Source organism: Leucopleurus acutus, assembly GCF_964270905.1.
Source record: "Leucopleurus acutus genome assembly, chromosome: 12".
Lineage (NCBI taxonomy): Eukaryota > Metazoa > Chordata > Mammalia > Artiodactyla > Delphinidae > Leucopleurus > Leucopleurus acutus.
In genome coordinates, this window is record NC_139154.1 from 68,229,478 (window position 1) to 68,247,403 (window position 17,926).

General features: G+C 41.1%; 2 protein-coding genes across 38 annotated transcripts in view; both read right to left on the reverse strand.

Moving 5' to 3' along the window:
- The window catches only part of NRXN1 (neurexin 1), a gene marked incomplete at its 5' end in the record, with an annotated part of 1,133,428 nt that overhangs the window by 75,841 nt on the left and 1,039,661 nt on the right, over positions 1 to 17,926 (reverse strand). The window lies entirely within an intron of this gene.
- LOC309970151 (cell cycle regulator of non-homologous end joining-like) lies at positions 15,815 to 17,380 on the reverse strand (the record flags this gene model as incomplete). The annotated part of the gene is made up of 2 exons (XM_082852413.1): positions 15,815 to 16,332; positions 17,362 to 17,380. The coding sequence occupies 2 exons, from the start codon at positions 17,378 to 17,380 to the stop codon at positions 15,815 to 15,817; spliced, it is 537 nt and encodes a 178-aa protein (XP_082708539.1).

Sequence of the window (17,926 nt, forward strand, 5' to 3'; positions counted from 1 at the left end):
AGGACGCTGAATGTAATTTAACCTTTTTTATAATGACATGGGTTTCACTATTATGAATAGTAATTATTCTATGGTGCTGTGACACAGTGAGACTCTTAGGGATTCTTACCTCCACACGAAGTGGCCTAGCTGCCTTTTTTTTTTTTTTTCCATTTTGAGTCAGCTGTTTATAAATTTTCTTGGGCCCTTCTCATTGGCATGAGGTATACATTAGTTGGCTTTTATTTACTACTCTCATTGTAGTCAGCCTACCTGTTGCCATCAACTCCTAACCAATAAAGCAAGACATTCCCAATGTGCCAAAGCTCTGGGAAACTACTCTGTGCTGGGGTATTAGACCAGTGCTTATTGAACTTTAATGTGCTACAGTTCACTCCGGGGTCTTCTTAAAATGCAGATTCTGATTCAGTAGTTCTGAAAAAGAAACTAAAATTCTCCATTTCTAACCAGCTCCCAGGTAATACCCATGCTGCCAATCCTTGAAACACACTTTGAGTGGCAAGATGTTAGATAATCATGTTATTTTAGAATTATGTCAAAACTAAAGGTAAACTAGTGCGGAGGGAGGGATTAAAGACTACTCTCCTACAAATAAGTCCTAACAATTTAGAATATGGACATTAAATTTAATATCTCCAAAATGACTTCCCTTATCAATATGCCCATCCCCTGACCTGACCATACAAACCACATCTCTCTTCTTTACACTGGCATAGAACTTAATTTCTGCCTCTCTGTGGAACATATGTCTTTACAAATCGTTGTTATTTAGACATGTCAGGTACTAAACGGGAAGAAGAACCAAGTCTTATGTATCTGTGTATTCCTTAATACTATGCTTTGCTCAAAAAATGATTTTTGAATAAATGTAAAGATTGGAGAATTAAAAACTATAAGGTAGTTTCTATATAATATCAGATTCTTTATTGTGTGATAAATAATGAGGAAATGAATCAGGAAGTAATACTTCCTATACTAGATAAGGACTCAGATAATTGATCAGGAAGTGAAGCAATACCATAATCAAATATATCCATGTCAAGTTCTAATAAACTGCTAAGAAAGTAAAGTTTGGTCTCAGAGTTCCTGCCTCCGTGTGCTATACACAGCCCTTCCTAGTTTCCCTACCCACACACACATACCTAATAGAACACACATGCACACACACACACAGGCACAAATTTGAACATATACCATCTACACATTCTTTAACTTCCAAAACCTCCTCTGGAGAAAGAGTCTGAGATTAATTTACACTAAAATGTAAATGACTGACTATGGCTTAAAGAGCTATTTCTTACCTCCACCCTAAGGCGAGTTTGAATTTTTAACAGAAATCCAACTCTATATGTAATGGAATGAAGCCATTAAAGAAGACTTTTTGGCTTTTAATGACAAAGCAAGTGACAGATTTAAATAGAGGCCCTCTGAGTACCTCTACATCATGTTATGCTAGCAGTGAACTTCTCCTGAAATAATTGCTAACAGCTTTCCTGTACCTGGGCTGTAAGCTTTCTCCATAGTGATAAGCTGCTTCTAGCCTGATATGAGGAACCAATGTGCAAAGAAAATCCCCAATAAAAGTACAAGCTACAGAACCGGTCAGGGCTAAAGCAGGACAAACACAAAAATCAATTTGGCAGCTCCTTTGAATCTATACTGTGCTTCTTTCCAAGGGAAGACAGGATTTATAATCTAGTTGGGAAAGAATAAAACAAAGTCTCAGTCTCCATTAAACATCTGTGTAATGAAAATTGTCTAACTAGAGATGACTCAAACATCTAAGTAATAGTATCAATGAAAGCAAACATCATGCTAGCTTTTGACGCAATACTATTTTACTAATTTAATCTAGCAAACAATCTGCTACTTACTCCACAGCTTTAATTAAATCAGTGTCTACCTCTGTGGAATTCTGAATGGAATCAATGACAGGTGTTCAGGAGGAAAGGTAAGGGATAAAATAAGTCAGTCAACATACTTTAGAGAGATTTCTATGAAGCCACTCTGTACCACCATATTCCTAAATAACAGAGAATAAGAAAATAGCTCTAGATGACATTCTACAGTCTAGAAGCATTTCTCCCAATCACAGGATATCAATGTGATGAAAGGCACACTTAGGGGGGAAGGATCTGCCTTTCCTGACCCTACAGACTGTTCACTGTAAAAATGACTGGAAATCAGCTCAGAAGTCTGAGCACAACATGAGTGAGGAAGACATTCTGGAGTTACAGACGAGCTCTGGCAGAATGTGTGAGAGACAGCCACAGAATGAAGTTCCCACATTTGCTTTCTTGGTCAACCAGGAGTTGTTCAATAGTGAAAGTCAGACAACAGAAGCTCGATTTCAGATAAGATAAAAAAAGATATAAAATTTTTATTTTCTTCCCACAACAAAACAAATCCAACAAGTCAGCACATTTTGCTGAAAGAGAAGATGTACAAGCTTGGCGGTGCCTTACAAATCGCAGACCACAGTTATGGTAAGCGGGGCTTCCGACTCGAAGAGAACTGGTTTTGAGCCCCAGCCCAAGAAATCATGGCTATTTAATGTCTCTAATTTCAGTGTCCTCATCACAAAACGTGGATCATAATATCTACCTCCCAGAGAGGTTATAGGATAAATGAAATAATATTTATGGGTTGTTTAGCAAAACGACCACTCAATAAATAGTATGTATTACTACTTCCATGGAAAGCAATCATATTCAAGTTTAAATTTTATGGTCTCTTTCAGCTTGTCAAAATTAAAGGGGATAAATAGGATGCGTATTACACCTGTGCAATCACTGGAGGCTGAAATGAATGAAAATACGTAAAGCACTTAGAGGGTGCTATCAAAGAGTTAGCTATCATCACAGAGCGATGTATAATGTGTGAAGAAGACGAGCGGGGACCTTCAAGATGGCGGAGGAATAAGACGCGGAGATCACCTTCCTCCCCACAAATACATCAGAAGTACATCTACACGTGGAACAACTCCTACAGAACACCTACTGAACTCTCGCAGAAGACCTCAGACTTCCCAAAAGGCAAGAAACTCCCCATGTACCTGGATAGAGCAAAAGACAAAAGGAAAAACAGAGACAAAAGAACAGGGATGGGACCTGTACCTCTGGGAGGGAGCTGTGAAGGAGGAAAAGTTTCCACACACTAGGAAGTCCCTTCACTGGTGGAGATGGGGGTGGGCGGGAGGAGGGGGAAGCTTCAGAGCCACGGAGGAGAGCGCAGCAACAAGGGTGCAGAGAGCAAAGTGGAGAGATTCCCGCACAGAGGACTGGTGCCAACCAGCACTCACCAGCTTGAGAGGCTTGTCTACTCACCTGCCCGGGCGGGCGGGGGCTGGGAGCTGAGGCTCGGGCCATTGGATGAGGTCAGATCCCAGGGAGAGGACTGGGGTTGGCTGCGTGAACACAGCCTGAAGGGGGTTAGTGTGCCACAGTTAGCCAGGAGGGAGTCTGGGAAAAAGTATGGACCTGCCTCAGAGGCAAGAGATCACTGTTTTGGGGTGCACGTGGAGAGGGGATTCCTTCCCTGTCTGCCCAGAGAAGGCAGAGCACCGCCTAAAAGAGCTCCAGAGATGGGCGTGAGCCATGGCTATCAGCTTGGACACCAGAGACGGGCATGAAACGCTAACGCTGCTGCTGCAGCCACCAAGAAGCCTGTGTGCAAACACAGGTCACCATCCACACCTCCCCTCCCGGGAGCCTTTGCAGCCCGCCACTGCCAGGGTCGCGTGATCCAGGGACAACTTCCCCGGGAGAAAACACGGCACGCCTCAGGCTGCTGCAAAGTCATTCTGGCCTCTGCCATCACAGGCTCACCCGGCATTCCAATTGTAACTACTGTACCCCTCCCTCCCTCTGGCATGAGTGAGCCAGAGCCCCCTAATCAGTGCTGCTTTAAACCCATCTGGTCTGGGTGGAACAGAAGCCTGAGGGTAACCTACACACAGAGGTGGGGGCAACACCAAAGCTGAACCCCAGGAGCTGTGCGAACAAAGAAGAGAAAGGGAAATATCTCCCAGCAGCCTTAGGAGCAGAGGATTAAATCCCCACAATCAACTTGAGATACCCAGCATCTGTGGAATACCTGAAAAGACAATGAATCAACCAAAATTGAGGGGGTGGAATTTGGGAGCAACTGTAGACTTGGGGTTTACTGTCTGCGATTGACTTGTTTCTGATTTTTATGTTTATCTTAGAATAGCTTTTAGCGCTTGTAATCATTGGTAGATTTCTTTATTGGTTTGGTTGCTCTCTTTTCTTTAATTACTATTTAGTTTTAATAATTTTTTAAATTTTTTAATTTTAATTATTTAATTTTAATTATTTTCCTTCTTTATTTCTCCCTTTTCTTCTGAAGCGTGTGGCTGACAGGGTCTTGGTGCTCTGGCCGGGTGTCAGGCCTGAGCCGCTGAGGGGGGAGAGCCAAGTTCAGGACACTGGACCACCAGAGACCTCCCGGCCCCACATAATATAATCGGCGAGAGCTCTCCCAAAGATATCCATCTCAACGCTAAGACCCAGCTCCACCCAACGGCCAGCAAGCTCCAGGGATAGATGCCCCATGCCAAACAACTAGCAAGACAGGAACAAAACCCCACCCATTAGCAGAGAGGCTGCCTAAAATCATACTAAATTCAAAGACACTCCAAAACAAACCACTGGATGCAGCCCTGCCCACCAGAAAGACAAGATCGAGCCCCACCCACCAGAACACAGGCACCAGTCCCCTCCACCAGGAAGCCTACACAACCCACTGAACCAACCATACCCACTGTGGGCAGACACCAAAAACAACGGGAACCACGAACCTGCAGCCTGCAAAAAGGAGACCCCAAACACAGTAAGTTAAGCAAAATGAGAAGACAGAGAAATACGCAGCACATTAAGGAGCAAGGAGCAAAACCTCACGAGAACAAACAAACGAAGAGGAAATAGGCAGTCCACCTGAAAAAGAATTCAGAGTTATGATAGTAAAGATATCCAAAACCTTGGAAATAGAATGGAGAAAATACAAGAAATGTTTAACAAGGACCTAGAAGAACTAAAGAGCAAACAACGATGAACAATGCAATAAATGAAATTAAAAATTCTCTAGAAGGAATCAATAGCAGAATAACTGAGGCAGAGGAACGGAAAAGTGACCTGGAAGATCAAATAGTGGCAATAATTCCTGCAGAGCAGAATAAAGAAAAAAAGAATGAAAAGAATTGAGGACAGTCTCAGAGACTTCTGGGGAAACATTAAACGCACCAACGTTCGAATTATACGGGTCCCAGAAGAAGAGAAAAAGAAAGGTTCTGAGAAAATATGTGAAGAGATTAGAGTGGAAAACTTCCCTAGTAAGGGAAAGGAAATAGTTAATCAAGTCCAGGAAGTGCAGACAGTCCCATACAAGATAAATCCAAGGAGAAACATGCCAAGACACATAGTAATCAAACTATCAAAAATTAAATACAAAGAAAAACTATTAAAAGCAGCAAGGGAAAAACAACAAATAACATACAAGGGAATCCCCATAAGGTTAACAGCAGATCTTTCAGCAGAAACTCTGCAAGCCAGAAGAGAGTGGCAGGACATACTTAAAGTGATGAAAGGGAAAAACCTACAACCAAGATTACTCTACCCAGCAAGGATCTCATTCAGATTCGACGGAGAAATTAAAACCTTAACAGACAAGCAAAAGCTAAGAGAATTCAGCACCACCAAACCAGCTTTACAACAAATGCTAAAGGAACTTCTCAAGACAGGAAACACAAGAGAAGTAAAAGACCTACGATAACAAACCCAAAACAATTAAGAGAATGGTAACAGGACCATACATATCGATAATTACCTTAAATGTAAATGGATTAAATGCTACAACCAAAAGACACAGGCCGGCTGAACGGATACAAAAACAAGACCCGTATATATGCTGTCTACAAGAGACCCACTTCAGTCCTAGGGACACATACAGACTGAAAGTGAGGGGCTAGAAAAAGATATTCCATGCAAATGGAAATCAAAACAATGCGGGAGTAGCAATTCTTATATCAGACAAAATAGACTTTAAAATAAAGACTATTATAATAGGCAAAAAAGGTCACTACATAATGATCAAAGGATCAATCCAAGAAGAAGATATATAACAATTGTAAATATTTATGCACCCAACATAGGAGCACCTCAATAAATAAGGCAAATGCTAACAGCCATAAAAGGGGAAATCGAGAGTAGCACAATCATAGTAGGGGACTTTAACACCCCACTTTCACCAATAGACAGATCATCCAAAATGAAAATAAATAAGTAAACACAGCTTCAAATGACACATTAAACAAGATGGACTTAATTGATATTTATAAGACATTCCATCCAAAAACAACAGAATACACTTTCTTCTCAAGTGCTCATGAAATATTCTCCAGGATAAATCATATCTTGGGTCAAAAATCAAACCTTGGTAAATTTAAGAAAACTGAACTCGTATCAATTATCTTTTCTGACCACAATGCTATGAGACTAGATATGAATTACAGGAAAAAGGCTGTAAAAAACACAAACACATGGAGGCTAAATAATACACTACGAAATAACCAAGAGATCACTGAAGAAATCAAAGAGGAAACAAAAATTACCTAGAAACAAATGACAATGAAAACACGATGACCCAAAACCTATGGGATGCAGCAAAAGCAGTTCTAAGAGGGAAGTTTATAGCAATACAATCCTAACTCAAGAAACAAGAAACATCTCAAATAAACAATCTAACCTTACACCTAAAGCAATTAGAGAAAGAAGAACAAAAAAACCCCAAAGGTAGCAGAAAGAAAGAAATCATAAACATCAGATCAGAAATAAATGAAAAAGAAATGAAGGAAACAATAGCAAAGATTAATAAATCTAAAAGCTGGTTCTTTGAGAAGATAAAATTGATAAACCATTAGCCAGGCTCATCAAGAAAAAAAGGGAGAAGACTCAAGTCAACAGAATTAAAAATGAAAAAAGGCAAAGTATCAACTGATACTGAAGAAATACAAAGGATCATGAGAGATTACTACAAGCAACTATATGCCAATAAAATGGACAACCTGGAAGAAATGGACAACTTCTTAGAAAAGCACAACCTTCTGAGACTGAACCAGGAAGAAACAGAAAATATAAACAGACCTATTGCAAGCACTGAAATTGAAACTGATTAAAAATCTTCCAACAAACAAAAGCCCAGGACAAGATGACTTCACAGGCGAATTCTATCAGATATTTAAAGAAGAGCTAACACCTATCCTTCTCAAACTCTTCCAAAATACAGAAGAGGGAGGAACACTCCGAAACTCATTCTACGAGGCCACCATCACCCTGATACCAAAACCAGACAAAGATGTCACAAAAAAAGAAAACTATAGGCCAATATCACGGATGAATATAAATGCAAAAATCCTCAACAAAATACTAGCAAACAGAATCCAACAACACATTAAAAGGATCATACACCATGATCAAGTGGGGTTTATCCCAGGGATGCAAGAATTCTTCAATATACACAAATCAATCAATCTGATACACCATATTAACAAACTGAAGGAGAAAAACCAAATGATCATCTCAATAGATGCAGGAAAAGCTTTCGACAAAGTTCACCACCAATTTACTATAAAAACCCTCCAGAAAGTAGGTATAGAGGGAACTTATCTCAACATAATAAAGGCCATATATGACAAACCCACAGCCAACATCGTCCTCAATGGGGAAAAACTAAAACCATTTCCTCTAAGATCAGGAACAAGACAAGGTTGTCCACTCTCACCACTATTATTCAACATAGTTTTTGAAGTTTTAGCCCCAGCAACCAGAGAAGAAAAAGAAATAAAAGGAATCCAAATCAGAAAAGAAGAAGTAAAGCTGTCACTGTTTGCAGATGACATGATACTATACATAGAGAATCCTAAAGATGCTTCCAGAAAACTACTAGAGCTAATCAATGAAGTTGGTAAAGTAGCAGGATACAAAATTAATGCACAGAAATCTCTTGCATTCCTATACACTAATGATGAAAAATCTGAAAGAGAAATTAAGGAAACACTCCCATTTACCACTGCAACAAAGAGAATAAAATACCTAGGAATAAAACTACCTAAGGAGACAAAAGACCTGTATGCAGAAAACTATAAGGCAGTGATGAAAGAAATTAAAGATACAAACAGATGGACAGATATACCATATTCTTGCATTGGAGGAATCAACATTGTGAAAATGACTCTACTACCCAAAGCAATCTACAGTTCAATGCAATCCCTATCAAACTATCAATGGCATTTTCCATAGAACTAGAACAAAAAATTTCACATAAAACATAAAAGACCCCAAATAGCCAAAGCCATCTTGAGAAAGAAAAACAGAGCTGGAGGAATCAGGCTCCCTGACTTCAGACTATACTACAAAGTTACAGTAATCAAGACAGTATGGTACTGGCACAAAAACAGAAATATAGATCAACAGAACAGGATAGAAAGCCCAGGACAAACCCATGCACATATGGTCACCTTATCTTTGACAAAGGAGGCAAGAGTATACAATGGAGAAAGAAAGCCTCTTCAATAAGCGGTGTTGGGAGAAATGCACAGCTACATGTAAAAGAATGAAATTAGAACACTCCCTAAGACTATACACAAAAATGAACTCAAAATGATTAAAGACCTAAATATAAGGCCAGACACTATAAAACTCCTAGAGGAGCACCTAGGCAGTACACTCTATGCCATAAATCACAGCAAGATCCTTTTTGACCCACCTCCTAGAGAAATGGAAATAAAAACAAAAATAAACAAATGGGACCTAATGAAAGTTCAAAGCTTTTGCACAGCAAAGGAAACCATAAGCAAGATGAAAAGACAACCCTCAGAGTGGGAGAAAGTATTTTCAAATGAAGCAACTGACAAAGGATTAATCGGCAAAATTTACAAGCAGCTCACGCACCTCAATATTAAAAAAAAAAAAAAAAATCCAAAAATGGGCAGAAGACCTAAATAGACATTTCTCCAAAGAAGATAAACAGATTGCCAACAAACACATGAAAGGATGCTCAACATCACTAATCGTTAGAGAAATGCAAATGAAAACTACAATGAGTTTTCACCTCACACTCCTCAGAATGGCCGTCATAAAAATATCTACAAACAATAAATGCTGGAGATGGTGTGGAGAAAAGGGAACCCTCTTGCACTGTTGGTGGGAATGTAAATTGATACAGCCACTGTGGAGAACAGTATGGAGGTTCCTTAAAAAACTACAAATAAAACTACCATATGACCCAGCAATCCCACTACTGGGCATATACCCTGAGAAAACCGTAATTCAAAGAGAGACATGTACCACAATGTTCATTGCAGCTCTATTTACAATAGCCAGGACATGGAAGCACCCTAAGTGTCCATCATCAGATGAATGGATAAAGAAGATGTGACGCATATATACAATGGAATATTACTCAACCATAAAAATAAATGAAATTGAGTTATTTGCAGTGAGGTGGATGGACCTGGATCCTGACATACAGAGTGAAGTAAGTCAGAAAGAGAAAAACAAATATCATATGCTAACACATATATATGGAATCTAAAGAAAAAAAAAGGTTCTGAAGAACCTAGGGGCAGGACACGAATAAAGATGCAGACGTAGAGAATGGACTTGAGGTCACAGGGAGGGGGAAAGGTAAGCTGGGACGAAGTGAGAGAGTGGCATGGACATATATACACTACCAAATGTAAAATAGATAGCTAGTGGGAAGCAGCCACATAGCACGGGGAGATCAGCTCAGTGCTTTGTGACCAGCTAGAGGGGTGGGATAGGGAGGGTGGGAGGGAGACGCAAGTGGGAGGGGATATGGGGATATATGTATACATATAGCTGATTCACTTTGTTATACAGCAGAAACTAACACACCATTGTAAAGCAATTATACTCCAATAAAAATGTTAGAAAAATTTATAAGATGGAGAAAAAAATAAAAATGCTATTTGAGAGGAAAAAAAAAAAAAAAGATGGGCTCTGCAGCCAGATTATCTGCATTCACGTTCCTATTTTACCTCTGACCAATTGTGTGCTTTGGACAAGTCACTTGAACTGTGCCTCAGTTTCTTCTTCTATAAAATGAAGACAATAATAGTCATATTCACTCATTAGATAGTGGTGAAAATTAAATAAGCTACTAGATGAAAATAAGAAATTGGCACAAACAAAGTTCTATTTAAGTACTAATATATAGTTTTTTTTTTTCCTTTTTAGTACACACATACTGTTGCAGACAGACCTGAGAGAGGTCTCTGACAATTTCTGCCTTCTGGTATCCAAGGCTTTTGGTAATCCCCTCCCCTTGAATGTAGGCAGGTCCCATGACCGGTTTCTAGCTAATATAAAACAGCAAATGTGTCACACCCCAGATTAGGTTATAAAGACTGAGTCTTAGAGGACTGGAGTCTTAGGGGACTGGCCTTGAAGAAGCAAGCTCCTATGATGTGAACTGCTTATGGAAGGATCACATGGCAGGGAACTGCAGGTGGCCTCTAGGAGCTGAGAGCCTCAGTCTTACAACCACACAGAATTGAGTTCTCGCAACTGTTTAAGCTGGGAAGATGCTGCTAAGATTCTAGAAAGGAATACAGGCAAGCCAAACACTGTGACTGCAATCTTCTGATAGCCTGAGCAGAGAGCCCAGTTAGCCATGCTTTGACTCCTGACCCACAGAAACCATGAGATAATAAATGCGTATTGTTTTAAGCCTGTAAGTTTTTTGCATTTGTTATGCATTAATAAAAAACCAATACATATACCCCCATGTAAAATTCAGAGAAAAGAATAGTAAGATGTGGAAAAGTTTAAATTTTTTCAATGCCCTGGTATATTTTTCTGATACTTGACTGTACTAAGCATTGTGAGTCCAGTGTTAGTTCCAGGCTGGACGGATTTGGCCTGGTCAAAGACATTGCTAAGTCTGTCTTTGTTAATTACACTGAGAACGATCTAACTCTGGTCTACACTTGTCCTCCTGGCCTGACTTTAGCTTTTGGCCTTCGTGAATGGCAAGAGTATTAGGATGTCAGTGATGTTCGTTTTTCTAGCTTCGGTTCCCAGTTCAGAACTTTTAGCAAAAAAGTATGAACTCAACAGCCTTTTTGAGAGTGGGAATGGGAGACCGAAACATTTGTTGTGTAATGTAAAAGTTTAGTAGGCTTTGCTGACAAAGCTTACCCTGAATAGTACTGGTTTTCTGAGGAGTTTCCATCCTCCTTCCCTCATCTGTTTGCTCCGCTTTGCCATTCCAGAGAAACAGACTGGGAGTCAAGGTATTTGTGTACTGGTTTGGGCGTGGCTTATTGCTGGTTGTAGGACTAAAGATGACACAGATGAGTTAGCTTAACTCTGTGCTCTACTGACCTCAAAGGGTTGGGGTCAGGGAAGAGATGAATAATAAATGAAAATGCAGTTCCGGGGAAAAGTTACAAAGGCAGAACAAATTCAAGGCAGTGATATTACAGAAAGTCTGGAGAGCTCAAAGGAATCTAGGCAAACATTAAAAAAGCCTCAAGTTCTTTATCATATCAGAAGCTATCTCATATTGCCCATTCCAAAGGAGGAGCTTGCTTATGATTTAGAGTTTAGACTGAGGGATTCACGGAATTTGAGAACTGGAAAACAAGTTAGTTTTTCTCTTAGTCAACTCCTGTATAAGAGTAATGGTTTTCTAAATTGTTGGGTAGGGTTCTGAGGCTCAGTGGAAGAGAGTATTCCAATTAATTATCCATCACTGTCTGCTATGGGCACAAGAGGGGATAGTGGCAGAGGTGGCATGCAGGCTACACATCTTCTGACCCTAATTCTAGTGCAACTGTTTTAAGTTATGCCTGAGAGCACAGATGCATGGGGGAAAGATATAGCTTGTTAAGATTATGCAGCTCGTTTGCTTTCAACTTTGGAACAACATCACAAAAGGCAATTTGTACATTTCCTTACTCCTGTTAAGCATCTATATTCATAATGCCAACCATGAATTTTTGCTACTTCAGAAAGCCATTTTATTTCTTAAATTTGTGATGTCTCTATTACATTTTGCCAGTGTGAGGAAATGAGTGTCTAATCTTGTCGATGTAATATTTATTCTCAATCCCTGTAATATCCATTCATCCTTATTTGAAAGTTGATAAAATCTGTTGGCAACCTCCTTGAAGCTGCAAAGCAGTTATCCAAAACAATAATTTGCAAAATGTTCAATACAAATGGGCACATAGGCCATCCTTGAACACTGATGTGTCTTTTGACATGTGTAACTCAATTTTCCTGAAGTCTATTGTAAACTTTAAAATTGTTTATTAATTTTTTACAACCTTGTTTTAAAACTTACAAACCATAACATAGTGATCTTTCAGGATTACATCTGAAACAGATAATATTTCCGATAATCCCCGGGGGGCTATGGGTCAGAAATGATGAGCAATTCCACAAGGTATTTCTAGACATAACAAAGAGTATACACTTTTATGTTATTTCAGATAGAATAGCAAGGATGAAACATTTTGGTTCCCGTTGGCTTAACAGATGCCCCCTCTCATTTAGAAATATTTCTTTTTTTTTTTTTTTTTTTTTTTTTCAGTACGCGGGCCTCTCACTGCTGTGGCCTCTCCCGTTGCGGAGCACAGGGTCCGGACGCGCAGGCTCAGTGGCCATGGCTCACGGGCCCAAGCCGCTCCGCGGCATGTGGGATCTCCCCGGACCGGGGCACGAACCCGTGTCCCCTGCATCGGCAGGCGGACTCTCAACCACTGCGCCACCAGGGAAGCCCAGAAATATTTCTTGACGAAATCTAGTTGGACAGCTAGAAATGTACAATTTAAACACAATGCAATAAGGATTGATTTGCACTATGAGAAGAAATCTAGAGGGCCAGGAAAAGGCATGGTGAATTGGATGAAGGAAGGGCAAGTAGATTATTGCTGGAGTACAAAGTTTACACTGGTGAGACGGTAGAGATAAAAGAAGATGAAGAGATAGGCAGGGGTTAGATCAGAAAGAACCTTGTAGTTCATTTTAAGGAACTCAGGCACCTTAAACCTTTGAAGCAGGGCAGTGACAGGGTCAGATAGGCATTTTACATAAACCCTTGAACCTGAGGAAAGACTTGTGTTTCATGACTCTTTCAGTTATAATAAAGTATTTATTGTACTCCATAATAAGCGTCTGTCATTCTGCAATCCAGTTCTTAGTCTTTCAAAACTCACAAGGACATATATTTAAAAAAAATGTGGCACTCTCTGGTGTCAATTTGTATGAGACATTTTTGGGGGAGGCAAATTATTTTTGTGTTTAGTGGTTGCTGTAGTTTTCTTGAGTCTTTTCAGTATTCCCAATTTAGGCTACTTGGCATATCAAAATTTTATGGCTCACAAAAGTGGGGTTTCCGTATTCAATCTTGAATTGCTTATTCATATTCTTCCTCTGAAAATTCACAGTTTTTCAAAGCCATCTCTTTACTCTCTCTTCCCCGCTTCCTTTGCCTCTCAAATCAACAACTTGAAGATAGGTGAATTAACACACACTAGTTTGTGATAATAATGTAGGTAATTTGACACTCTGAATTATAGTCCGGGCAGAGAATATTAGGTACATTCTGTCTCCCAAACATCATCACAGATTATTCATATTCATTTCTTACTATATGCATCTAAAGTGCAAATTAAAATAATTTGGAATTCTGCAGGAAAGACAGAGGGAGGTAAAAGCTTATTGCCCATCTCATTGCTAAAGCGCTGGAAACATTTTCAGCATTCCACAGATCCACAGCTTGAAAAGCTCATTGTTTAAACATGGCATCATGACGGCAACACAGTGTAGAAAACAGTGGGGCAGGCTGTCGCCCTGCAGCCAGTAATAATCCACAGTAACCAAAGGAATGATAAATGCTTCATAAAACTATCTTTTTTCTTAGTTCATTATTGAATATTTTAAATTTATTTAGTATTCCTGCTGCAAAGAATACAATAAAGGAATTATCAATCAATAGATCAGGTTCTTATCAAGTGCCAGACAAAATAATCCTCATAATGTAACTACCCACTGTGAAAAGATAGTAGGAAACTGGCCGGAAGGAACCATAACGTTAATATAACCGAATGCTATGCAGAACAAAATATGATATACTGTGGGGAGCAGAAAAGGCGATTATCTTTAAAGAAGAGAGACACTTTTATACAAGTGTTAGATTTTGATTCCTAATACTTGAGAGGATGCAAACATGCTTCACCTCTGAAATGGCTCTAAATTTTTTCCCCCTTTTTACCAGCCCACTGCTTTTCTTCAGGCCATGACCAGCACTGTCTACCTGGATAATTGTGAGAATCTACTCACTGGTATCCAATGGCTTCAGATTTCATACTGTTGAATCGACCATCCACTCTTCACCAGTATTATCTCTCAAAAACGCAAACAATTTCATGTTACTGCTAAAAACAAAACAAACAACAACAACAACAAAACCACACTCTTCCAGAGCATCCCATTACCCAGGGAATTATAGTCTAACCTCTTCGTGGCATATCCAATATTCTCTAAACATCTACTCTAAATGACTCCCATCCTCGTCTTCTGCTATTCCCTGCATTCTAATTACCCTGTGTCTGCACCAAATTCTCTAAAACACTGTGCATGTTCACAACTATAGACCTTTGCTCATGCTGAAGCCCCTGCTTCGAATGCTTTTCCTCTAATTCGTCACCTGAGAAAAACTTACTGCCAAGGCTATTATTTTCACCACAGTTTGACTTGTTGGTTTTATTGGAATCTGTTTTGCACTGCAGAGAACTTCTTCAAAGTATTAGTTAACCACTAACCTTGTGCTATTGAAATAACACAATAAATACATGTTGAGTAAAGCTGAAATCATACCTTAGTTGTCTTTTTCGTCATCGATGACTAACATTGTTCTTACACGTAACGGATCTTCAATAAGTACTTAAGTCTGTGGAACTTCCTCTGTCTGCACCCTTTCACTTGGATAGCCACCCTCTTCGTTCTCAACCCTCACTTCCCCCCCCCGCCACTGGGGAATTTTGTGTATTTTTCAGCACCTATATATTGAAAACCTGTACAGCACGTGATTGCCTCATCCTATGCCTGTCAAAAGCCACATGAATACAGAAGCAGAAACACAGACTCCAGTGTGATGTCTTGTCCTTGGTGTCTCCTTTGGGTTCCTGTCCCACTCTTGCTTTCCGATTGTCCAGGAACCAAGGCCGAGGCCACCAAGTGGAAGAAAGGTGGCAGCTCGGGGGGAGGAGGCCTGTCTGATTGGTCAGGAGGCTTCCCAATCTGTACACTGAGCCTCAGGCTCCTAGACGGAGCCCAGCACTGTGGCACGATGTCTGGTTCAGCGCTGGACGAGCAAGGGCTCACAGACTGATTGACTGCCTCGTGATGGAAGCTATTTTTAAAATAGGCATCCTCCTTAGGGAGGCCAAACAGTAGGAATTCCAGTGTATTTAGCAGCCGTACTTGTTTTTCTTTAAAAATTATTAAGTTGACTCTTTGGTTCCAGTAAGTTGACCACCACAACCTCATCTCCCTGGAACCAGGTAACTGAACACAACAGACTGTGGGGATCCCAGACCCTCTGAGCGAGGAGAGAGCACAGTGCAGGGAGGATCTCTAACGGGAGCTCATTCTGATTCCTCACTTCCCAAGGTGAATCTGCGCAGACCAGAGAGGCGCAAAGCTGGGAGCAGAAGCCGTGACAGTCTGAGGGCAGCGTTCAGGCCAAGAGGGAAACCCAGCTTCCTTCAGCCACTCTGGGCAGAAAGTCCTGGAAGTTTGTCCCTTAGCTGAAAAATCTCTCTGACGGAGTTGAGCGCATCCTGGTCCTCCCCGAGGCCTCTGCTGCAGGCCGCGTCAGAAGCCGCAGGCCCCGGAGGAGGGCCGTCTTCCCCACAGTCCTCGTCCTCGCTGTCCTCGCTGTCCCCACTTCTGCTCCGGGCGGGCCTCGGGGACGGTGGCGCTGAGCTGGCTGGGGAGTGCTCTGGCTTATCAGGGCCTGCCAGAGGCAGCTGTTCCAACGGCTTTTCCTGTTTTCCGCCCTCAATCAGGATTCCCAGAGCAACGTCCAGGATTTCAGCTTCATGCATGCAGTACACAGTCCTCACGGCAGGAGGTCTTGCTGCAGCCACTGGCGCCGTGGCTCTTCTCCTCCTTTTGGGGGTCTTCACCTGCACCGCCCTCTTTTCAGCCACCTGGGCTGTCATCGATGCGGGAGGCACCCTTCTTTTATTCTCAGATTCTAAGTCTTCCACCTCCCTAGTCTCTCATGAAGAGGAACCAGGGCCCAAGCTTAATGTCTTCAGGACAGCAAATCCCACTCTCTCATCACACGAGGAATTACAGGTCTGTTTGTCCTGAATGGGAGTCCAGCTTTAATTCCGGCGACAGCGCCGCCCGCGTGCCCGGCGCTCACCCAGCACGGTTTCCTGCTTCCGGGCCCGCGCCCCCTTCTTGGCTTCCGGGTCAGGTCCAGGAGTCTGATTCTGGGAGGTTGTAGGGAGCTCGGAGCCCGGCCGGCCGGGCCCCGCCCTGCGCTCACTGTGGCCACACCCGCCCCCTCCTCAACCCTCTTTCAATCAGTGGACAAGTCCTGCTGATTCAGCAACGTCCCCCTTGCCTACACCCCATTCCCACTGCCACTACCCTAGTTCTGATTCTCATTACTTCTTTCTTGAATTACTGCAATTGTCTCTTCAGTGGTTGCTTAGCTTCCAGTCCCTCCCTTAGATCATTTTACAACCAGCTGGTTGAGTTGTTTTCCTGAAGCGCAGCTTGTAATAATTCCATTCCCTGTCTTGAAAAAAAATCAATGGCTCTCTAATGCCTGCAGAACAAGTCTAAACCCCTTAGCAGGTTCTCTATCATCTGCCCACCATGTGCTTTCCCAGATTTTGTTATATATCCCCCTGTACACACTCCACACACCACCCTAACCCTATTCTTTGTCATTCCCTGAACCTTTGTATGAATTCTCTCCCTTGATCTCCTAGTTGCTCTTTCCCTCATCTCAACTTGTTGATATGCCCACCTTTCAAGCAATGGATAAAATGCCCTGTTCCATAATTAGGTACTTCAAGTACCTAATCTCAGACTTTTTTGCTCATAGAGCATATTCGTTGCATTACTAAAAATGTACAAATGTAATCTAGTAATCTCATTTCAATGTTATTTGTACATAAAACTCTATTTTTAAATTTTTATTTTATTTTCTTATACAGCAGGTTCTTATTAGTCATCAATTTTATACACATCAGTGTATACATGTCAATCCCAATCGCCCAATTCATCACACCTCCACCGTCACCCCCCATGGCTTTCCCCCCTTGGTGTCCATACGTTTGTTCTCTACATCTGCGTCTCACTTTCTGCCCTGCAAACTGGTTCATCTGTACCATTTTTCTAGGTTCCACATATCTGTGTTAACATACGATATTTGTTTTTCTCTTTCTGACTTACTTCACTCTGTATGACAGTCTCTAGATCTAGCCACGTCTCAACAAATGACCCAATCTCATTCCTTTTTATGGCTGAGTAATACTGCATTGTATAGATGTAACACATCTTCTTTATCCATTCATCTGTCGATGGGCATTTTGGTAGCTTCCATGACGTGGCTATTGTAAATAGTGCTGCAATGAACATTGGGGTGCATGTGTCTTTTTGAATTATGGTTTTCTCTGGGTATATGCCCAGTAGTGGGATTGCTGGACCATATGGTAATTTTATTTTTAGTTTTTTAAGGAACCTCCATAGTGGCTCTATCAATTTACATTCCCACCAACAGTGCAACACCCTCTCCAGCATTTGTTGTTTGTAGATTTTCTGATGACGCCCATTCTAACTGGTGTGAGGTGGTA